Source organism: Panthera tigris, chromosome D2 (genome assembly GCF_018350195.1).
Source record: "Panthera tigris isolate Pti1 chromosome D2, P.tigris_Pti1_mat1.1, whole genome shotgun sequence".
NCBI lineage: Eukaryota > Metazoa > Chordata > Mammalia > Carnivora > Felidae > Panthera > Panthera tigris.
In genome coordinates this window covers 7,908,059-7,932,775 of record NC_056670.1, presented here as the reverse complement: position 1 = coordinate 7,932,775, position 24,717 = coordinate 7,908,059, and the positions used below count along the sequence as shown (strand labels likewise).

The following is a 24,717-nucleotide window of genomic DNA, read 5'->3' as shown; positions in this document are numbered from 1 at the left end:
TTTCGAGAGTTTCTGCACCCCATGTTAAGCACAAAAAATTTTTTAAATTATTTTGTTTATTTTCTCCCTTATTTATTTTGAGACAGAGAGAGAGAGAGAGAGAGAGAGAGAGGGAGAGAGAGAGAGAACATCCCAAGCAGGCTCTGCACTGTCAGCGTAGAGCGCGATGCAGGGCTTGAACTAATGAACGGTGAGATCGTGACCTCAAGCTGAAATCAAGAGTCTGACGATTAACCGACTGAGCCACCCAGGTGCCCCTTAAAATTATTTTAAATCCAAAACAATAAACGGAAAGATTATTGATGCGAATATATTTCTAAAATCAAAATTACAGGAAGAATCACCATATCCCAAAGCATTATAGAGAACTGTGTGTGAGAGAAGAAATTAATTTTGGAAAAATAAACGGATAATTCTTTAAATCTAGAACTACTTATTATCTTCTCCCATCATAGAAATGATTTCGTTGTAAATTACTTGAGGGGCATCCATGGCCCAGATAAAGTCCAAGTGATTGTAAGGAGGAATCTTCCTGTGGTAAATGAGATTGGGGAGTTTGGAAAGCAGAAGGTCGACATCTTCAGGGTCTGCCAACAAGTCATTGCCACCATTCCACACCGCAATCGGGACGTGCATGTCCGTCAGGTTGTAGTAGGGGGGTGTGGGCTAAAATGCAAGACAGAAAGAATCTCAGTTTTGTAGGTAGCTGCACTTTAAATATTTATTCCTTGGCTAAATTAATATATATTTACATATTTAATATATAATAATATATTTATATATTATTTAATATATAATATACATATGTGTGTGTATATGTGTATACACACACACATACATATATATATGTATATATATACATATATATACATATATATACATATATCTATATATATATATATATAACATTAGCCAGCCTAGATATTTTATTGAAGTATAATTGACTTAGAACATTATATTAATTTCAGGTGTACAACATAATGATTTAAAATATGCACATATCATGAAATGGTTGCCACAATAAGCGTAGTTAATGTCCACCACCACACATAGTCGCAATTTATTTTCTTGTGATGAGTATTTTCAAGATCTACTTTCTTGGCAACTTTCAAAACACGCAATACGGTATTGTTCGTTATAGTCACCATGCTGTACGTGACACCCTCAGGACTTACTTGCTGTATGAACTGGGAGTTTGTACCTTTTGACCACCGTCAGCCATTTTACCAACCCTGTACCCCTCACCTCTGCCAACTACCAATTGTTCTCCGTATCTATGAACTCAGCTGTTGTTTTTATTTTTAGATCCCACATGGAAGTGAGATTATACACTATGTATCCTCCTCTGTCTGACTTAGTTGACTTAGTATCAAGCCCTCAAGTTTCATCCATGTTTTGCAAATGGCATGACCTAGTTTTTTAAGAAGATTCTTAACAGCCATTGCTCAGAGAAAGTCACCCTTATCCACAACGCAAAGTAGATGCAATATGTTTTAGGTCAGTGCTTCTTAAACTCTGACAGGCCTGTAAATCACCTGTGGGTCTTGTTAATATGAAGATTCTGATCTGGGGGAAGGGCCAGGATTCTGCATTCCTAGGTGATGCTGGCACTGTTGGTCCTGGACCATGGCCTTGAATAGCAAGGCTTTAGATAACAATTCTTACAAATTAAAAATTTAGATTTCTACCCAAGCGAAAGGAAGTGGATTTGACTGGATTCTAACTGTAATTGACTGTTTCTACCCAGACCCTCTAAAATATGATCTTGAAATGTCTTGAGTCATTTATTTTGGCTTCGTATTGATGTATCAGTAGGGTCAGTGGGTAGGTCAGTCAGTTCAGTGAAGGGGTTGTATTTGTTGAATACTTACCTGATTTTTCTAAATATTGGATCAAATTGTGATAAAAGCTATCATCAGCCCCATTTGCAGTTCTAGAAAATCACCATTTACACACACATTTTAAAAAGGTTAATAAAGCAGGACAAGGAAATAAGCAAACCATTACCAATTTCACCACTATCAACAGAGAATTTTGTTGGTTTTTTCCGATCATGTTCTCAAGAATACTATCCAATATACTAAATTTTTCTATATTCTCACCTTACAGAATAGCCAACTTGTCATAGCAAAATAACGAATCATATAGAATTGTTCACAGTATTTTAACACTTTATTATAGTGAAGAAAAGAGTAGTATAGAGAATATCCGTAATAATAAACCTACTTTCCTTTATTCATGTTCCACTGTTCAAAGGGTTTATTAGATGCTGGCTTCTGGCTCTTAAATTAGTGTCACTGCCTCAGTGGAAGACCATCCTGTGCTATTTCGGGCTTGGCTGGGGGGGCAGGGTGCACTTGGGACTTGGTGTTCCAGGTCCTCCCAGATGGGTGCCTGGGACTGCTGGTAGGCACAGCCCAGTAGAAAGGTAGATGCAAAGCAAGTCTGTGTTGTGGGGCCTTGTGGAGGTGATGGTCGGGGAAAAGGCATCTCAACAATGCTTGACTTGATGGCGTTGTGCGAAAACCCTCTTTAAGACATCGAAAATGGCACAAAAGCAGGAGGCATCGTCTCTACACATACGATATTGTGGTGAAGAGATAGAAATCCCTTCTAAACACTGAGTCATGGAAGCAGATGGAAATCGGGAGGCTCCCCACCAATACTTGGGTGGAAAATTTGGGGTGGGGTCAGAAGGAAGGGGAGAGGATTACCAAAACTGCAGGGTGGCTCTCCTGTTCAAATTTGGCCAGTGACGGTCTGAGGGTGCACCCTGCGCTGAGGGCTGGAAGACATTGTCTGATTCCACATCTGGGTGGAGAGACGAAGAAATTCCTATCTGAACGCCTACAGGCCCCAGATAGGATGAACTCCAAAGCCTGGCTTCTCTGTGCTGCAGTGAGTGCAAGGGGTGGCCAGTGTGCCTGCCTTTAGACAAAGCCCCTGCCTGCTGACAGGTATCTCAGCCTTGACCTGCCAACATGCCACCCTAACATCTTATATCTGGAATGTGGTGGAATCGCTTCTCTGGCTTTCGACAAAGGAAAGGGTGTTGTGTAAGAAGACCAGAGATTTCAGCTTTATCTCACAAGCCGTTCCAATTATTGGCTTGTCGTATCAGAGAATTGCATTTCCGGAAGGAGGGAACCGTGTGCTGGGGTGTAGGATCCAGGGCAAGTCTGTGCAAGAGGGTGAGGGGTGATGCGTTCTAGAACGTTCCTCGCACGTGGTGGTGCGGTACCCTGAGTGCGGCCACTGGAGCAGGAGTTCACGGCGCGATGTCTGGTCTGACGACAGGATTCTAAGGAAATTATGGTCTACTTTCTAATTTCCTGAAGGATGAGTCTGGGCACTAACATTCCTTTGGAAAGTGTATGCATGATTATTGTAATTTCATCTCAAACCTTTTATATCTTTGTCTTTCAAAATGTGAATAATTTTAACTTCAAGAAGCTTACCTGATGAAAGTGAATCATGTTCTGAACCGGACTTCCCCAGTCAAAAGCTTGGAATTTCCCAGACTTGACAGCCTGATAGAGAGAAATTAAGAATACAAAGAAATAAAAACTCTCCTCACTGTGTGAAAAATCAAAGCTTTCTAGGAAGTTTACTTCCAATGTAAACAGTTATTGAAAAACATTCTTCTCCTTCCAAAAAACCAAGACTGTTCATCATCTAGGACAAGATATCTATGCAAATTTAAATGTAGCTTTGCTTGAAATATTTTTTTCTTGCATGCCACGTCCTAAAAATCATTCATTTCTTTGCTCCCAAAAGTGATTGTTTTCAGAGGATTTCCATTCACATGGATTGATAGCTATTATCAGCAACTAGCAACATGGCAGAAAAATTCCCTTCCAGGAGCATTTGACAGACTATCTTAAGAGTGTGCTTTAGGGGGGCGTCTGGGTGGCTCAGTCGGTTAAGGGTCTGACTTCGGCTCAGGTCATGATCTCGTGGCTTGTGGGTTTGAGACCCATCAGGCTCTGTGCGGACAGATCAGAGCCTGCAGCCTGCTTTGGATTCTGTGTCTCCCCTTCTCTCTGCCCCTCCTTTGCCCATGCTCTGTCTCTCTGTCTCAAAAATAAAAATAAACACTAAAAAAAAAAAAAAAAACGAATGTGCTTTGGGTAAAGTGCCAGGGGTTCAGGCACACAACAGAAGTTTTAATAGTATTTGAGAAATGATACCTGGGACCAGTGGAGGACGTTTTGAACCGACGTTCCTGCTGGATTATGTGACAGATACACATCCAAGCGACTCTAGAAAGCAAACACAGACACACAGACACCGATGTATATTTGGTTTCTTAAAAATAGCCTAAGACTGAAATTGTTCTGATCCAGGTCAGGTGTTTAAGGGCAGGGTTTACCCGAAAGATAGGAGCAACACGGCTGTATGCCAGCTTAGAGTTTGCAAGGGGCAATTGCAGGAGCCAGTTTGTTTGGTCAGTGGCTACTCCATGAGAAGACTTCCCAAGAAGTTTCCAGAAATGGCCAATGTCACATGGTTTGTATCAGGGTGGAGCCAGGGACTTTAATCTAGCTCTCTAACTTCTCAGCTCTTCATTCTTCCCTACCCGGTGCCGGAGTGCAGTAAATGTAACGTCCATACACAAGCCTCTTGCTCTACAGACCTATATATGTATATATATCTAGACGTATGTATGTATACGCCATATATGCGATAGTCAGTATACATATATGGCACATTTATAATCTCTATGCCATCCTGCTGTCTTATCAGTGTCCTTGGTCAGACCCTGGACAACAAACTGAAATCCCCATCTCATCTTGCATAGATTAGTTCACAGTGGGTCTTAATTCCACTGTATCGAAGACCATGGATAGGATCAAACAAATTGACCATCTTCATAGGGGAGTGAAGTATCTCTTCACATAATTTTCATGCAGAGGATGAACTCTCTAATTGCCTCCTCATGTATCTATTGTATTATTATTTTTCTCATAAGGCTTTTATGGATGGAACCCAGTAATTTGGTCTGCCTTTTCTTGGTGTGGTAAAGGTAGACTACTCTGTCGAGCTCCACGTACAAAATGGCAGATATTCCCAGAGCCAAAGAGAGTGACTCCCTTCCAAGGGAGAAGGATGAGACTTGTATTTACCATCAAAAATAGGAACTAAGGAAAGTTCCCTTTGTTTGTATATATTTTAAAATATCTACAGATTCTGACTAACATTGAGAAAAAGACCTGAATGTCCTTGATTTCCATAAGGGAGGGAACATATCTGTCTTTTCACCATTGTGTTCCCAGTAGCTACAACCCTTAGTAGTGCCTCCAATAAAGGTTGTTTAGTGAGTAGGTACCTGTAGGTAGAATTATATCGTCTTATCAGTGCACTTGGTGTTTTTGTTTTGTTTTTTTTTTTGGTGCTCAAGGGTATGTAACTAAACTGACAATTTTGAGTGAGGATAATTGTCGATATATAATAGTATCACTAGCAAAACGTGCTATTGCTATGAGTGATGTGCTTTGAACTATGTTCTGTATGTCTTACACATATTAGTTCATTTAATCTCCACAATGGTACATTTTGTGGAAAAGCAAACCAAGAAGATGAGTGTAAGTCAGCTCCAAAAACAGGATTTGAATTTAGCCTCTCAGCTTGACTCCGTACTCTTAACTACTTTTGATTCTGCATTTTGCAGTCTTAAAACACCAATCCGGGGCACATGGTTGGCTCAGTCAGTTAAGCGTTGGACTGTTGATTTCAGTCAGGTCATGATCTCACGGTTCATGAGTTCGAGCCCGCATTGGATTCTCTCTTTCCCTCTCTCTCTGCCCTTTCTCCACTCATGCTCTCTCTCTCTCTTTCTCTCTCTCTCTCTCTCTCTCTCTCTCGAAATAAATAAACTTTAAAATCCCTACCCAAGGCAAAGCAAGTGAAATAGCAGATAAAGAGTGTGGACGAGCGCTAACATAATTTCTCTGAAATGAGTTTTGTTGTTGTTGTTGTTGTTAAAGTTTATTTATTGAGCCCCAACATGGGGCTCGATCCCATGAACTGTTGTATCATGACCTGAATGGAAATCAAGAGTCAGACGCTCAACCCCCTGAGCCACCCAGGTGCCCTAGCATTAAGAATATTTATAAAGAACATTTATTCAAAGCCTAGGCATTGTTTTCCTACAGAGAAGCCTGCCAAAACATATGGCTCAATGCCTCCCCTCACAGAATTTAAATATGATGCCAATTATTTAGGTGGTCAAAAGTGAGTAGTGCTCACCATCTACTATTTTTTCTACCTGCTGTTTACTTTAGAAGGCCCTTGGGTGACAGCAGGGAGCTGAAGGGAACAAAACTGGGAGCAACGGTGTGACTTCCCTTGGGCTGAGCTACATGGCCTAGACACAGTTCTGAAGCTATTCTAGCTGTTTCAATGATCATTTCTTTAAAAAAAATTTTTTTTGTGTAATGTTTATTTTTAAGAGAGCGAGAGAGACAGAGCGCAAGCAGGGGAGGGGCAGAGAGAGAGAAGGAGACACAGAATCCAAAGCAGGCTTCAGGTTCTGAGCTGTCAGCACAGAGCCCGACATGAGGCTTGAACCCACGGACCGCGAGATCATGACCTGAGCCAAAGTCGGACGCATAACCGACTGAGCCCCCCAGGCGCCCCTGAATGATCCTTTCTAAGTGATGGTAGGACAAGTCATCAAAGTGTTGCTCAAAATCTTCAGAATAGAAATGTCAATGCAAAAAAAAAAAAAAAAAAGAAACAAAAAAAGAAATGTCAATGCATACAAACCATATTCAAGTTACTAGTGTCAAATCCACAAATGATAAATAAGGTGTTGCTACAGAGGAGGTCCACCATCTCACGGGAGCACACTTCAGTGGCAAGAAATTGATCAAAAAAGTGGTGTGGGTAGAATATTTTGTTCCCGAATATCATCTGAAAAACAAAAGCATCGTTAGAAGTTTCCAAAAATTAAGCTGCAGAAAAGATGCATTAATTTGTCTTGTTTCCTGGTATAGGTGTGACTAGGCTGATGGGATTTTCATCTCATGTTGTTTTAGGAATCTTGAAAACTTTTTCTCACTTTATTCCCACAACATAGTTGTGGAGGGGATAGGGCCGATGCTCCATACTGAGTATTTATGGTTCCACCGAGAAATGTACTGGCTGCTGAGAAGTATAAGACACAAAGAATTATAGTCTAGTTGGGCTACTAAGCGTTATGAAATAAGATCATAAAACAATGTGGCAGAATGTCATAATTAAGTGCCGAGATACGTGATTTCAGCAATAAAACATGAAAAGATCAGGAGCGGAAATGGTGACTCAGCCGTATTTTCAGCAAAGCCTTTGGAAAGACAACAAAGCCAGGACTGCATGGGTTGAAAGACAATTGAAAGATTTGCTTCAAGTCTTCTTGAGGAAAGAAGAAGGCTGCATGAGGAAAAAGGAGGCTAATAAAGAGGCAGGGGCTTGTGCTAAGTAGAACCGGATTATAGCTAGAAACCTGACCCAAGCCTCAAGCCCCTGACTTAAGGTCTAATGCTTTTTATTATTATTTTAAAACCATCTGTCCACATCGCCTATCAGAGCCTCAGAGCACAAGGAGGTAATAAATATCTGCATCAACACAGCCAGTAATTATACTCAAGGTCATTACGATTTTTCACATTCTGAATAGAAGCTTTACAAATGTAGTTTGGAGGTAAAGTCTCTTAGGCTTGCGACACACACACACATGTTCTTTCGGAGTGAAAAGAAATGAATAGTACCAAACCGCAGGAGGAAATAGCAGCATGACTTTTTACAGCCTGATGTAAAACTGTTCTAAAGGATGTTGTGTCTGCCTATGTGAGCGTTGGTTTCTGCACTGGGGAGAAGGAGGGGATTAAGTGTAGGAAGAACAAAGATTACGAATTCCCTCCCCTGTAGGCGCCTATACAAGGCACTTCCGGCTTATTGCGACCCATGCTCCAGTCCTCTGGAACCCCACTAAAGGAGGAAACTCTTAGGAAAAACGTTGGAAAGCCAAGGGCATTTGATGAAGGGCCTCAAGGTCCTGGCCTCGCCAAGCGTTGCCTTCTTCCGCTCTTCTTCCTTTTCCCTCCCCTTCTCTTTGTTTTCTCCCCTTTCTCTTCCTGGTTTTCTCCACGATGGGTAGTTTACGCTTCTTCTTTTGACTGTGCGGTTTTGTTCTTATTTCCCTTTCCCCACTCTGGTGTGGAATCGCGGCTTTCACACAGGTTGAAGGAAACTGAACGTCTGTGAGGGAGCACCCACACTCCCGGAGTTGCTAACCCTCGGAAAGTAGCGGAACACGCGGAAACAAACGGGGATCTCAGCGGCTCAACGGGGACTCAACTGCGGTCGGTGCTAGCCGAGAAATAATACACGCGCTCAAGGAATAAACCACGTGTGCGCACAAGGAATAAAACGCGCATGCGTCCCTCCCCAGTCCTGGGTGAAAACGTGATTGGACACCACCCCAGGTGATTTTGTTCTGTCTGCATCACTCTGAAACCCAGGGGCGATTTGTTATCTTAGATTCAACTAAAGAGAATCACATACCTTGAAGAGGAACGACGGAAGAAGCATGAGCTTGTTTAACAGGGTCTTGGTGTACTTGACAGTGGCCACAGGAGCCAGCGCATAAAAAGTTTTTATTTTCTTAGCCAGCTTGGGATTGGTAGAGAAGGCAATAAAACCTGAAATAGAACAAGGAACCGAAGAAGGCCCACGCGCGCGTGTGTGCGCGTGTGTGCGCCTGTGTTACAAGCGGGACATTATTTTGGATTTACTCCAAGTGCCATTTACTAAGAGCGACAACCTGAGACACTGACCATCTCTGCTTGCTCAGAGCGATCAGATTTTCATAGATTTGTTTTCTTCTCATAGACTGTCTGGGAACATGAGGCTAGAACTTTTCAAAAGTCATACTAAATTCTTTTATCTGACCTTCGAAAATAGGCTAACTTTAGGTTAATCAAATGGTGACAAGAGCGATGTATACAACGTATGGATTTTGATGAGTTCAAATTCATGTCATCTCAGGGAGATCATTAGCATTGCAGATGAGTAGGGTATGTAAGTGGGAAGATGAAAAGCACAGGTCTGAAATCTGACCAAACAGGATTTGAATCCCAGTTCTGTGGTTTACTGGCTTTGTGACCTTGGAGGAGTCACCTAAAACTAAGAGCCTCAGTTTTCTCATCTGAAATATGGGGATAATAATGAGTGCTTCATTAGGTTTTTTAGGAACCAAGTGAGGTGAATTATAGAAGGTATTTACCAGGACACGAGGCATATCGTAAATGCTGGACAAGTGAGTAGCCAAGATAATCCAAACGTCTACACACGGTAAATATACTCAGCTCCTGTCTGTAATTAACTGATTTTACGAACAGTGGCATATTGGTAGACTAGGATGTGACCAAATAGTTATTGAGCTAAATTCTATACAGTCAAACTACATAGGATAATCTCTCCCCACAGTTAATAATGGGTTTTTTTTAGACACAAGAATAGCCTGAAAAAAAAAAGTTTCAAATGTAGACACTTAACGTCACCTATGTAATATACAGCCTAATTTTACTTGAGGAAGAATGGTCTTTCAAGAAGACTACATTTATTATGGGATTCTTTACTTGATTGCCTAACTCTGCAGATTACAACCAGCATATCACCCAGAGAAAGCAAGAATCACACGTGAAGAACCCGCGTGGGTATCAGTAGGTCCCCACACTGTCAAGACAGGTGACTTCTCAGAATACACTTGCTGGCTCAGAATGAACAATCCTATTTTACGCACAATTCTAACAAGGGTGCTTATCTAACTTCCCAGTACACAGAAGATTAGAAACACCTTCCAGAAGAATAGGAGTGGGGTGACAGCAATGATAAGATATCCATTCGTAAGAAAGAAGAATGATCCCATTTAATTCAGTTGACTCCAAAGAGTGGTCATTGGGAGTTATTTAGTGTCAGTCCTATCTCAACAAATCCCAAGGACACTGTTGCAGTGTATCTCAAGGCAATAATTTTATGACCCAAGATCATCGAAAAAAGGTTAAACTCTGTTCGGTGTGTACTATTTGGTAATCTAGAGCACCTGCCACTCTTTGACAGAGGAGTGTGAGTCGATTATGGGCCATGTGGGACTGATGCTGTGCTGCCCTGCCTGGACTCCTTACACGTCTGAGGCATTTATTCAACCCCAGCCGCTCCTCTCTGATTTTGCTTTTGCTCAAGACAATCCAAGGTTCTCAAAGAATTCAACAGAATCTCTTCCCAGGGCAGCCTGCATTGGATGGCTAGCCAACAGGTGGGTAAAAAGGCCCAGCCACCTAGTCTCGCTCAAAGACCCTGAAAAGCCATCCCAGACAGAGTGCGCTGAGGACATTTTGGGGACTGCATCACGTCCCAGCTTCTTCCCCTGCTACGCCCGCCTTTCTGGCCTTCGCTCAAGCAGTGTGTATGTACACGTCCTGAATCCGAATCCTCATCTCCTTGGAAACATGATGTATGCCACAATGACAAAGGACACCCGGAAGCTCTTCTTCAGACCTCTTTCTCTGTCTCAAATTCTCTAGGGGAGATCCGTGCTGTAGGAGAGCAAGCGGTCGAAAGAGGATTCCCATGAGCACCCACCACCAACTTCATCGACTTCCTCGCATCTGTGTCTAGACACGGACGTTCCGATCGCTTCGAATCATGGCACGGGCTCAGGCCATCAGCCGAGAGTGGGGACTAGCGTAAAAACACACTGTTATTCCGCCCCCTTTCGCTTCCACCCTTTCCCTTCCCTGTCTGGCTTTCTCTCATGTGCTCTTGAACTCACTAGGTGCTCACATCCCAGCCACTCCTCTGAGGTTGCTCTTAGGAAGGTCACCTCTCCTGCTGCCAAGTGCAATGGTCCCTTCTCAGACTTCATTTCACCTGACTCCTCAACAGCCTCTTCCACGGTTGACCACCTTCTCCTTAAAACACATTCTCCTCTTGACTTCCAGAACACCAGGCGCTCCTGGCTTCCCTCCGGGCTCTGTCACCATCACTTCCCAGGATCATTGTCTGGTTCCCTCTCACCTCCCGGATTAAGAGCGGCCCAGGCCTCAGTCGGGGGACACCTCCTCTTTCCTGTCTGACCTCACTCCTTTGCATCCTGTCTCACGTACATTTTGTGTTTTCAGTCCAGTCCTCTCCCCTGAACCCCAGGTTTGTATCATTACTCGACTGCTTGGCCCTGCACTGAAATCTCCGACAGGTATCTAAGAGTCAGCAGCTAGAGGATGCAGCCCCTGTTCCCTGGTGCCATATCAGCCCTTCTCACAGCCTTTGCCATCGGGGTTTGGGTGTCTCCATGACTCCAGGTGCTCAGGTCACAAATCCCGGTGTCATTCTTGACTCCTCTCTTTCTCTCACACCCCATATCCACTGTGGAGGCAAGTCCTGTACGTTGCCCCTCCAGAAAATATCTGGAAACTAACCGCTCCCTACCCTCAGCCAGGTCACTGTCAAGTCTCAGGCGGGTGGGTTTCTCTAAGGGTCCTCTAGCTGGGTTCCCTAACCCAGTTCTCCATCAGCAGCTGGAGGGATCCTGTTCACAGGACCCTGTACCTTCCCATCCTGTTGAGGATCCTGAGGTCAGATGCTAGAACTCCTCTCTTCAAAACTCTGTGGTTTCCCTGTTCACTCAGAGTAAAAGCTGAAATCCCTGCAACAGTCAAAAAGCCCTGGGGCGCCTGGGTGGCTCAGTCGGTTAGGAGTCCAACTTCTGCTCAGGTCATGATCTCACCGTGCGTGAGTTCGAGCCCCGCGTCAGGCTCTGTGCTGCCAGCTCAGAGCCTGGGGCCTGCATCAGATTCTGTGTCTCCCTCTCTCTGCCCCTTCCCCACTTCAAAAATAAACATTAAAAAGTCCTGAACAGTCTGCCCTCCTCAAACCACATCCCACCCCTCCATCATCTCTCACTGTGTCTCTTTCTATCTGGTTCAGCTACACAATGCATTGCCCCGCTGCTGTTCCTTGAACACGCTGCAGCCTCAGAGCCTTTGCTCTTGTCCTCCTTTCCTCCCGGAACATCAGTCTTTCAGGTATACACACGGCTCAGACCCTGACCTCCTTCGTGCCTTTACTCCGAGAGTGCTGGTGGTTTTCTCTAAACTCACTGAGTCCCCTCTAACGCTCCCTGAGAGGCTTTCCCGATTTATTTGTTTCCCATAACATTACTATTACCTACCTACTCTCTTAAAAAGAATTTTTTTTAAGTTTATTTATTTTCAGAGAGAGCATGAGCAGGGGAGGGGCAAAGAGAGAGGGAGAGAGAGAGAATCCCAAGCAGGCTCCATGCTGTCATCATGGAGCCCGTCGTGGGGGCTCAGACTCACAAACCGGGAGATCATGACCTGAGCGGAAGTCAAGAGTCTGACGCTGAACCTACTGAGCCACTCAGGCATTCCTATTTTACTTTTTTGATCCTTGTTACCTTCTCTGCTTCCCCACTAGAGTATATGCAGTACAAAGATGGAAATTTTAATGTACTTCATTTATTGCTGTATTCTTAGGACACATGGCTGGTGCTCCATAAATGCGGTTGAATGGATGGAGTAAGTTCAGTCCAGAGGCCATGCGAAGCCATGTCTCTGAGCGTGGGCTTGGCCGTCAGATGGCCCGAGCTAGTATCTGAGTCACCCTCTGTGCTGCACCTGTGTTATGTGTGCACAAATGATTTACCCTCCTGTTTTGCTTCCCCATATATACGATAGGAATGATAATTGTCCCCATGTCACTGGGTTGTTGTGGCCATTACATCACAGAATGAATGGAAAACGATCAGCAAATGGCCAATATGCCTGCCCCACCGCTGGAAGGAGGCCTATAAGAACCCTTTTACCTACCAATCGTGGTGCCCTGGGAATGGCCAACGTAGCGGAGCTGATCCTGTCCAGTTTTCTTTAAAATGAAGTCAATTGTGGCTGGAAGGTCGTATTTAGCCATTTCATCAAAGCTGCAAGGAAAAAAATAAAAATAAAACGACATGCATTTCCTTGCTATAATTTCTAAGAGTCGAGCATATTTATAGCTAAGCCTCTCTTAGAGAAACAGAAAACTAGGTTCTCTAAGCATTGCTGCTGATCGACCATTAGCTAATGCTGATAGACCATTAGCATTAGGTGCTTTGGAGGGGCGGCTTCTTATAAACAGATGGCATCATTTCTGAGGCAGAGCGTTACAGCTGCAGTTTAATCCAAACAAGGTAGCATCTGCAGATGGGGATTATTCCTATACCTAAAAATGAAAGTCAGATTTAATAATCTTTTGTATGCAGTGTTCCAGTGCCTGATCAGGTGAATCGTGTCTCCCTCTATTTCACTCTCCACGGATGAGCCAGGGTGAGCTTTTGAAAATGCAGATGGGGAGGGGCGCCTGGGTGGCTCGGTCAGTTAAGCGTCCCACTCCGGCTCAGGTCATGATCCCGTGGTTCATGAGTTTGAGCCCCACTTAGGGCTCTGTGCTGACAGCTGGGAGCCTGGAGCCTGCTTCGGATTCTGTGTCTCCCTCTCTCTCTGCCCCGGCCCCTGCTCATGCTCTCTCTCTCTCTCTCTCAAAAATAAACATTTAAAAAAGAAAAGGAAATGCAAACGGAGATTATGCCACTCTGTTGTTGGAGACTTTCTGATGGCTTCTCATTGCACTCAGATGAGTTCCCAGGCCCTCAGCGTGACCCTTGTAGCTGGCCTGACCCGGCCCTCGTCAGCATCTGTCATCTCTCGTCCTGTCTCTCTTCCTCATCACTCAGGAGTCACGGGCTTCCTCTCAGGCCCTGGAACCCTCAGAGCACTTCTGTGCCTCAGCATCATCACAGAAATCTCTGCTGTTTCCCCTTTTACCTGCAATTTCCAGGGACGAGGCCCTAGAGGGCCGGAGATCAGAAACCTGTGCAAATCTTTCCACAGTGTCCCCGATCTTTACTCTCTCCCTCCCCCGCCTCGGCCTCAAATCTCCCAGGTTCTTGAATCTCCCACTGAGTTTTAACATCCTCCTGAATCTCTGCGGATGCTCCTTTGGGAATCTGCTGAGGGCAGTGAATTTTCTTGTTTCAGGTTGCTTTGCTCATTCCATTTGGAAAAGCGTATTCAGGGAATCTGCGAATAATGGTGCTGAGATCTATAGAAAGTGTGGGGGGGAAGCTACCCTTGCAGGGCGGTGTATGGAAGAAACCAAAAAGGGATTAGGATACGAATGACTTGCTTTTATCCCACTTGGAGGATAACAGGTTAAAATAGGACTGGGTTGGGGGCGCCTGGGTGGCTCAGTCGGCTCAGGGTCCAACTTTGGCTCGGGTCATGATCTCGAGGTTCGTGGGTTCAAGACCCGTGTCGGACTCTGTGCTGACGGCTTGGAGCCTGGAGCCTGCTTCGGACTCTGTGTCTCCCTCTCCCTCTCTGCCCCTCCCCTACTCATGCTCTGTCTCTCTCTCCCTTCCTCTGTCTCTCAAAAAATAAATAAACACTTAAAAATTTAAAAAAACAATAGTACTGGGTTGGAATACACACGCATGCGACCACCCATGCTTTCTAAACTCAGTATTTATTTTTAATTGTCCCTTTTCTTTACCTGAAAGCCCAGAATTCAACTGAGTCTGGCGAGTAGTATAGGTTTCTCCTGGCCCAGGTGTTCCCCCTGCTGTTCCCCAGCCACACGTCATAACCAGCATCGGCCAGAAGGAAGGCCAGGCTGTTGTTGGGAAGGTTGGAAATCCAGTTTGTGGCTGACGCGAGCAAACCGTGCTGCAAAAACACAACAGGTCTCCGGCCTGAGGGAGAAAAGTGTATTCAAGCTTTATAAACTCACCCCTTATTCTCAGATAAACACGAAGACAGAACTAGGCTTTCGTAGGACTAGAATGCAATACGTTTGCTTGACTGAGTTGACCATTTGAATATATTATCTTAATCACGGTGTGACAGTTACTCAAGTGACAAGCCACATCGAATTGTGCACTTTAAATACGTGCCGTTTATTGGGTGCCAATTCCATCTCAAAAGCCATTGAAAAACTTGTATTCTGAGGAAATTCAGCATGTTGTTAATTTAAGTGGATTGTGAGTGGTAAAGTGATAGATAGGTGATCTCGCTGAATTTCACTCCTTTTTGTGCTTCACAGTTTTCTTGCAATGAGAAAAAGATAAACTTTTGGCAGCAATAGCCAAAAAGATGACCTTTATCCGTTCAGGAAATGAGCCTCAAATCGTCTCGCACATTCTGGCTAACTTTTCTTGATCTCCGGGACTCAGCTTAGTTATTGTTTCTAGAGCAAGTTTTTTCTTGACTTCTGCTAGCCCAGTTAGGCACCTTTGCCAGAACGTCTAGTTTAATATTCTCTGTACATGTCTAGCACGTGTCACATACTATTGTAACCATCTGTCCATGTATCTATCTCATTGACTTGATGGTGATCTCTTTGAAGACCGGAGGTAAAGTTTCATCACTGTTACATTTCCAGAACAAGCAAGACTTATTAAGTCCTTAGGAGGAAAGGAAAGGAGGAAGGAGGGGAGGAAAGAATGAAAGGAAGAAAAGTGTGAGGGAAAGAGGAAGGGAGAAAAAGGGAGGGAGGCAGGGTTATACCTTTATTCTCTGAATTTTTCCTTCCGTAAGGGATTCTGTTGATCCCAAGGACGTAACCGTCCTCAGTCACAACTTCATACTCTTCATTTGGGTATCCCCAGAAGGAGATCATCTGACTCTGGGGAGGAAAAACACAGCTTTAAGTTTTAGTTGACTTTTTAAACGCATCTGGTAAGCAGATATGGTTAGTTACTCTTGATCGGTCATGTCAAGGCTTCAACTCACCGTGATTCTAAGTCACGGTGGTAGCTCCTCGTTCTATAGGTTCCCTACCCCCCGCCTCCCAATGACTTACGATATTCATAGTCACTTCAGGGTTTGTCGGGTGTAATTTTCCCAAGAAACCATGTGTGGTTCCAAGCGCAGATATCAAACTGGCCACTGTTAATAGCAACAGCATTTTGCTCTTGCCTGAAACAGAAGAATGAGCCGTGCATGGTTAAACTATTACACTTTCTTCATACTTGTATTTTGTGCTAATTTTCCTTTCACGCAAACTAGAGAAAGGCTTGGGTTGGATTATATTCTGTTGGGCAATAAACTGGGACACGTGGATATCGGTGTCGCAATGCTTGACTTGATTCCTTTCAGAACATTTCCCACTCGGTTTTCCAGTCGTGTTGAGTAAACCTGAATTGATAAAAATGTCTTCTAATTGTCTGACATAAGATCCCATTCTTAGTATACCGCATGTTTAAGGCTTTTGTCAACTCATTTCGAGAGCCCAAGGTTGTGTGTGTGTTGTGTACACATTGGATTCTTCTAGATTCATCCTCAATGTGACATGCATTCGAACTCATTGTGGCGTTTTGGATATTGTTTATAACAGCCACTCCATAAATATTTATTGATTTGGGGTAATTATGTGGATTTAAAAGCTGCCACCATCTACTCAGAGTGCTGCCATAACTAAAGTAGTATATACACTACTAATTGAAATGACTTAGGTAGGTCTTGATAAATTAACAACGTGTTGGAGGGTACAATATCTTTGGTTGCAAGGATCTAACAACAAAAAGGAAAATTAGTATCATGATTTGAAAAGAATTCTAGTGACTGTCTCATTCAACCCCCTCGTATTTTACAGGTAAGATCTAACAACCCACTTCGCAGATAGGTTAACGATAATTTCAAGTGGATCAAATTAGGACGATCGTTTACGTGATCAGTCTTTCACATAATTGCTCTAACAAATTTGGCGAGCTTTTATTAGCTATTTTAAAAAGTCCAAAAACATATGTTAACCTCCATAATACGGCTGTAGCTTTTACGACAAAAGATTAATTCCTTTAATGTCTAGCTAGCTTCTAGGGGCGCCTGGGTGGCCCTGTCGGTTGAGCGTCCGACTTCGGCTCAGGTCATGATCTCGCGGTCTGTGAGTTCGAGCCCTGCCTCGGGCTCTGTGCTGACAGCTCAGAGCCTGGAGCCTGCTTTGGATTCTGTGTTTCCCTCTCTCTCTACCCCTCCCCCGCTCATGCTCTGTCTCTCTCTCTCTCTGTGTGTCAAAAATAAATAAACATAAAACAAATTTTAATGTCTAGCTAGCTTTTATAAATCAGTAAGAAAAAAACCCAGCAAACCATTAACTATTGGTTTAGCACATGAAAAAGTTTTCCTGGAGAGAAAAGTGGCCTAAAACTCTACAACTTAAACACATTTGCAAATATTTTCAATTACATTATAATTAATGAAATGTAAATTAAAACTATCATGTTATAACACCTATCAAACAAAGTCTGATAATTCATAATGATGGCAAAGTTGGGTGAAACAGACACTTAAATGCTGTTTGTAGGAGTATAAGCTTTTGCGAGGTCTTTCAAGAGGAAGCTGGCAATATTCCTGAAAATTTAACCCTTCTGTTCTACATTTAGATTTTAACTCAGCTGTAATCACGAATGTGTCTAAAACCATATGGACGAGAAAGTTCACTACAACACTGTTTATAATGGGGAAGATTGGGAATGACCTAAATGCCTATCAGTAGAGAACATAATAATCTTATAAATTGTTGTAAAAACAGAATGTCATGCATATTGCTCAAAGAAAAAAGTGAGATGCAATTCAAAACCACAAAGAAGGGGCGCCTGGGTGGCTCAGTTGGTTAAGCGTCCGACTTCGACTCAGGTCATGATCTCGCGGTCCGTGAGTCGGGCTCTGGGCTGATGGCTGATGGCTCAGAGCCTGGAGCCTGCTTCCGATTCTGTGTCTCCCTCTCTCTCTGCCCCTCCCTTGCTTGCACTCTGTCTCTCTCTCTCTCTCTCTCTCTCTCAAAAATAAATAAACATAAATTTTTTTTTTAAAGTTCAAACTCACAGCTATAAAATCATTAAGTCCTGGGGATATAATGTACAGCATGGAGATTATAGTTAATAGTAATATTGTATTGTCTTCTTTAAAGTTGCTAAGAGAGTAGGCCTTAAAAACTTTCATCACAATAAAAAATAAATCTGTAATGATGTATCGTGATGGATGTTAACCTGACTTATTGTTGCAATCACTTGGCAATATACAGGAATATTGAATCATTAATGTATGCTTGAAACTGATATAATGTTATATATCAATCATATTTAAATTAAAAAATAAAAAGAAGAAATACTATAACATTCTCTCCCCCCAAAGAGGAAAAGGAAGGAGATACATGCGTATTTATTTGAAAAGTTATCTCAGATGGATTGTAAAAACAAGGCATAGAACACAGTTCGTTTAGTACATATTAGGCTATGTAGTGCCATTTATAAAATTTAAAATGTATCATTTAAAAAGTAAAAATAGAACACCGACATTGTTAGGCTTCTTGCAGTTATAAAGCAAGAGAGCTCCATGACAAAATGGGCTTGCTGTAAAATGAATGAATGTTCTTATTCTGAGTTTCCTCGAAAAACTGGGTTGCCCAACTAAAAATGTATCAGCCTTGCTTGTTAACAAGTGGTCCTTGGGGCACCTGGTCAGCATTTTCTCTTGGACAATAAGGAATTGCCTACATACTCAAACTTATTAAAATTGAATTGGTGCTCTTTTTGATTTTTACATTTTGATTGAAAATGCAATTTATAAACTTTTCCAAATGACCACTTTGTGATAGCCCCCTACTTTTCTGATCTTGTGATGGCAATTATCACTTATTTCTCAGCACAGATAAACTATTTGACATTAGACCTAGAACATCTAAACTCCCTTCTGTCTTGCAATCACCAACTACAAGTTAGAATCTTCAGATCTAATCTATCAAGCTGGTGAAAAAGTCTCAAGGGAGAAAAGATATTTGTTCTCAAATATTTGAAGAGATGCCATGTGGAGGACAGTTTTAAATCAATTCATTGGTAGTGTGCCAGATATAAATCACGCAATAAATATTTAGTAAGAAACCACTGTGTGCGGGGCATCTGGGTGGCTCAGTTGATTGGGTGTCTGACTCTTGATTTTGGCTCAAGTCATGATCCCAGGGTCGTGGGATTGAGCCCTGCCTTGGGTTCTGCACTGAGTGTGGAGCCTGCTTAGGATTCTCTCTCTCTCTTTCTCTCTCTCTCCTTCTGCCCCTCTCCCCTGCTCTCATGTTCTCTCTCTCTAAAATTAAAAAAGAAGAAGAAGAAAGTACTGCGTTCTAGGAGCAATATTTGGAAGTCTCACTTACAAGGTTTTAATTCCATATAGTGAAGAGCTTTGTGTGATTTGGATGACTGGATTCAAGTGAGATTCTTTGAAAAGTGGTGTTTTATCAGTTGCTGATATTTCAACACAGGCAGTATAACCATTTGTCGTAATTCATGTACAACACTTACCGTAGTTCTCGACTTACCACTAAAGCCAGACAGGAACTCTCAAGACCTAAATCTGAGCCTCTGGTCTAAAAGTTTGACCACTTACTTAGCGTAGGATGAGATATAATAGTGCCTCTTAAAAATGGATTTTTAACTGTGCCTTTACAATGGTATTTTAGAAAGGGACAAACTCCTACATAGAGAGCAACCAGCAGTGTTTTAACATTCAAACCAGAAGGGTTTGATCAGCTCTTTCAAGAACCCACAATTTTTTTTTTTTTTTTACCATCTATTGCCTCAGTAAGTAATTTGCCACTGCACAGTGAGGACAGTTAACCTATGGTTTAAGTTATAGGATGTCCCAACCACCCAGTCATACACATGGGCTCAAAGATGTTCAGGGGTAGAATAAGTGTGCTCATCGACAAGCTGTAGGGCAAAAGGAGTAGCTAACATTTGCAGAGGGCTCACTATGTGCTGGGCAGTGTGTCCAACATAGCGCATGTGCAAGTCAGTTACCTTCTCTGGGATGGTTTCCTCTTCTAGAAAATAGAACTGGCCATCGTGTCTGTCCCAAAGCTATTACCAAAATTCATGAAGATAATGAAAGGAAAGCTCTTCATAACGTGTTAGGCGTGTAGTTAACGCTGAATAAATACAGTTAGTATTATTGTCATCCCATTTGACTCCCATGATAACCTTAGGGAGTAGATAGCATTTTAGTCCCCATTTTGTGGAAGAGGAAGGCAAGACTAAACAAGGGCTTTCCCAACGGGTGTGTTGAAAGCAATTGACCCCAAGGTTGAGACTGGGCAGTCTGTCTCCAAAGATTATGTTCTCCACTAGTAGCCTCTGAAATTTAGCAATGGTGTTAATACAGGTTGATTCAACAGAACCTGGATGAAATTATTCGATACAGCATGTTAATACAGCTAGTTCATATGATACTAGAGGACTGATTTTTGCTTCTCAAAAGGAAGCATAAGAGAGACTACACACTAGGCCCTTGCTATAAAAATCTTGAATTAATAAACAAATCTGCCAGCTAGTAATTAATAATTTCACATATAAATAAAAAATCAAAGACAAAAGAAATGAGATCTTAGAAGAGTGAGCCCTAACTTAAATAGACACATTAATATAGATGAATACTCGATAAACACCCAAGCTTTTAATAAATGCAAGAGTTGCGTTATAGGGAAAATGAGTCCAATAATTCAAACATGAATTTTGCCCAACAGAAGTTATACTCACCGTCTCCTCAGAAACAAGATTCTGTTTCTCTTGATGTTTAGTAATTTGCTCTACGTTGCATTTACTTCTTATATACAAAACTTTCAATAATGGCCAGAATTACTCAGCCACTGATTAAATTTCCATAATCCTTACTATCTGGACATCATCTAATTATCAAAGGACAAACCTAAAAATCAAATACTGTATTCATTTTCACATAATATTTTGAGTTCACACCTTTAATTTCTAACAGGCACAAATATTGGTCAAAGGAGTTATGACTAGAAGTGATTTAGAAAACAGTAAAAATGATTCTTGATAGCTTAAACATATAGAAAGTTTTGGACCAAAGGTATAAAGCAAGTGATTATGTAGTGTGGCTCCGATAATGGGGCCTGAGATGATGAAAGATCTCCTCTTGTTCTTTAAAAATATAGCACATAAATTATTCTGACTGGATATTTACAAAACCTCCTGCAAAAGAATGTAATCAGCAGGGATTAGTGTTTTATTATGGTCTTTGCCTAGGGTCTCTAACTCTGCAGATAATGATACAGCTTGTAGAGAAAACCCAGCCGCTGCGCTTTAAGAACATATGGGTGGTGTCATTTTCCTTATATAAAATCATTAGTTGGAGTTTGAACAGTGTCATTGTGTTAATAAATGACTTGTGGAATTAAAATATTAATATTTAAAAATACAGTTGATCCTTTGCAAACACCATGAGCACCTGTAGCTTATAGTGTGAGAAGAAGAGAATCCTATTTTGACATCTTAAAATAGTTTGCAATTTAACTTTAGGAATCACTCCTTTTTTTTTTAGTAGTACTTAAATTGTTAGTAGAAATGGTGAAAAAATAATTATTGCTGAAAAGAACGCAAAGGCAAGCTATCAAACGGCAGCTTTTCGCCACACATTGTAACACAACTAACTGCATTCGCTCGGTTTGAATAAACTAGGAAAAAGTTAGGGTCTAGCAAATACCACACACACTTGCATATTTTGATGTTTCTAATATCTCAGCTTTGCTCAACTCTGGTTGATTGTCATTGACAAGAGGGGATTTTTGAAAGGCGAAGAGTGGCACATTCTCATAAGGGTCAACACGGAAGGAAGGATTGATAAAGAAGAGGAAGGTTTTGGTAGCTAACCAAAAGCTAACAGGAGCTGAATTTACTTCGCCAGCAGGTGGGAAGCAGATTAACCGTATCTTTCATGTCATTGTTTGTATAGATTTAAACAAGAGAATTCAGGATGTTTTCCCTTGGTCTTTTACTGTAATTGAAAAGGATTTGGAGACAGTGTCTGGGCATATATAAATACTAGTAGTCTTTTAAAGAGATCTGTGATCTCTTTAATGCAGCCAAATGGCCAAGCACACTCTTCCTTCTTTATCAGTACCTTAAATTCTGATTAGTTCGGGGTAACTGTGGTAGTCATATAAACTAGTAAAAGGGAGTTAGTTTTCAGTGTGCAGCGTGTGCTTAGGTCCATGAGGAAACATGATGCTTTTCGTAATGTTAACAGTTCCCCCCTAACCTCTCTCACCCTCCTTACCGTCCTTTTTCTCTTGAAACTGTCCATGTACACACAGGTCTTAGTTCAGCCTTTATTTCCCTGAGGAACAACAGCCTGACACTGTTTATCATGTCTCCATATTGGGCTTGGTACTTTTGAGGCATTACAACAGACCCTGTGGTTATCCCTTTTATAGGACTTTTTGATTCATAGGCTCTTTGTTAGATCTCTTTCCCTGGACACAACACACACACACACACACACACACACACACACACACACACACTCCTTAACTGTAGTGGCTCCAGCTTCTTCAATCCCTGCTCTGTCCTCAGTACCTGCCCATTGCCTGGAACAAAGTACATGATCTGCAAGTATTTGATGAAAAAATGATCAAAGAAAGAACATGAATTGCCAAATCGTCTGTATACACTTATGCATAAGCGTACCATATGCATTTTGTAATAGTAAACTACCTGATGGGTATAAAGAAATATGATTAATTTAATGCACATTCTACTGTAGAAGAGGATGTTTAAATATACATTGGGAAAATACATATGTATTAAAATATTACTATCTAATTTTTTAGGCTGATGGTAAGAAATTTTAGTAACTGTAATAGAAAGCCATTTATAAGCTGCTGAAAGGAAAGACATAATTTAAGAGTTGTGCAAATCATTCCATGGAAATCACCCTGACTCCATGATGTTTGCGATAGTCATTATCAGACACCTTTGATGCAAGTAATGCTTGAGTCTTTAGCGAGGACAAAGGAAAACACGAATCTGGTGTGGAAATCATCTTTGAATAAGACCGTAATGTTGAGAGAAGAGATCAAGGGAAGGAGGAATTGTTGTACCTATAAACATATGTTGGGTGATTCAAAGCACATCACTTATTCACTGGGTCTTAGTTTATGTAATAAGTTGTATAATAACAATACCTGCCCAGCTACCTAGTAGGTTTGTCACATAAATGCTCTGATTTCCTTTTGTTGCTTGGTATCTTTTCCTCAAGATTCAGGATTCACTTCAAATGTCACTTGCATGGTGACATCCGGATCTCCCTGCAGAGTTAGTCTCCTCCCCTCATTGCTCTGGGTCTTTACTGGTACCCCTGCCCTGGTACTTTCCATATTTTAAATATAAGCTGTTTTGCTGTCCAGATTGTGTTTGATGAAGGAAATAACAGATAGATAAATGAATGAACCCATGAATAGAGATCAAAGGAGATAATTCACAAGCAAATGCTTTGGAAAACGTAAAGAGTTAGAGAAGTAAATATAGGATCATGTTTTCAATGGCGTTTTGTGTTGGCCTTCCTGAAGAAAGATAGGATCCATAGGGGACACCAGCCTGGAGGTGTGGTTCCTTTATGCTGTGGGAATGTCTTACGCTTGTTTCTGGACAGAGGGTAGGATACCATATGTCTAAATGCATGGCTCTAGGGTCAAACTGACTACGCTCAAATTCTTGCACGGTCACTTGTTGTCTGGATGAGTTTACATCGGTTTCAGCCTCTCATTTGTAAAATCAAGATGGCAGTGCCTACTTCTCAGATGATTTGTATAAAAATTATATAAAATAATCTATGCACTCTACATAGCACCAGGCATAGCACAAATACTTAGTAAATGATCCTTTAAGGAGTGCCTGGGTGACTCAGTGAGTTAAGCATCCAACTCTTGATTTCAGCCCAGGTCATGATCTCATGGTTCATGAGTTCGAGCCCCGCATCTGGCTCTTGTGCTGACAGCTCAGAGCCTGGAGCCCGCTTTGGATTCTGTGTCTCCTTCTCTCTCTGCCCCTCCTCTGCTTGCGCTCTCTTTCTCTCTCTCAAAAATAAATAAACATTAAAAAAAAAGAAGGAACCAGCTTTGTGAGGAGTCCATGAAAAAGCCTTCTGGGCAAAGGTAAGAGCAAGTTCAAAGACCATGAAGTACAAGATGACTTGTCACTTGGAGGGACACCACGTGGCAGGGGTCTGATGAACAAAGGGGAGAGACAGGACCTGTCCATTTGGTTCCTTTAGCCCATGATAAAAAAAAACTCCGATTTTATTTTACAAGTTGAAGCATTTTGAGCAGGGGAGTGCCTTCACTTGTTACATGATTTTAACAATCAACCTGGGAGCTGTGTAAAAAAAAAAAAAAAAGGAGGCAAGAATGAGAACAAGAACACCAGTTAGGAGCTTTTGCAGTGCTCCAGTTGAGAGACGATAGAGTCCTTGATCAGAGGGGTGGAGAAGGTAAGAAAACTGATGCAAGATACTTTCTGGATGTTAGTGTCACAGAATTTGCCAACGCATCAGATTCAGCAGGAGTCAGGGTGAAGGTAAGAGAGAAAACGAGGTGATCAAAGGTCCTTGCACTGACTGTGACAGCTACACAGATGGGAGTATAAGGAAGGGACAGTTGAGGGTTGAAGGTGGGAGGCCAATACATCCATTTTTTTATATAATTGGCCTGTAGATGATAATTAAAAGTAGGCAGTTTTCCATATGAGACTGGAGTTCAAGAAGCACCTGTATTGGAGACATAAATGTGGATGTGATTAATATACAGATGGTACCTACAGGTGGGGTCACCTAG

The 24,717-nt window shown here is 42.0% G+C and overlaps 1 protein-coding gene across 2 annotated transcripts; it reads right to left on the bottom strand.

Moving 5' to 3' along the window:
* Positions 1 to 429: 429 nt before the first annotated feature.
* On the bottom strand, positions 430 to 16,023 carry LIPF (lipase F, gastric type). 2 transcript variants are annotated; one of them, XM_007079262.1, is made up of 9 exons: positions 15,901 to 16,023; positions 15,606 to 15,723; positions 14,593 to 14,791; positions 12,873 to 12,982; positions 8,548 to 8,684; positions 6,769 to 6,915; positions 4,191 to 4,262; positions 3,459 to 3,530; positions 430 to 666 (listed from the first exon to the last, which is right to left on the bottom strand). In XM_007079262.1, the coding sequence occupies exons 1-9, from the start codon at positions 16,003 to 16,005 to the stop codon at positions 430 to 432; spliced, it is 1,197 nt and encodes a 398-aa protein (XP_007079324.1). In that variant the 5' UTR covers positions 16,006 to 16,023. The 2 variants fall into 2 exon arrangements, with proteins under 2 accessions (XP_007079324.1, XP_042816582.1); XM_042960648.1 differs by having other exon boundaries at positions 14,593 to 14,695; positions 15,609 to 15,723.
* Positions 16,024 to 24,717: the final 8,694 nt, after the last annotated feature.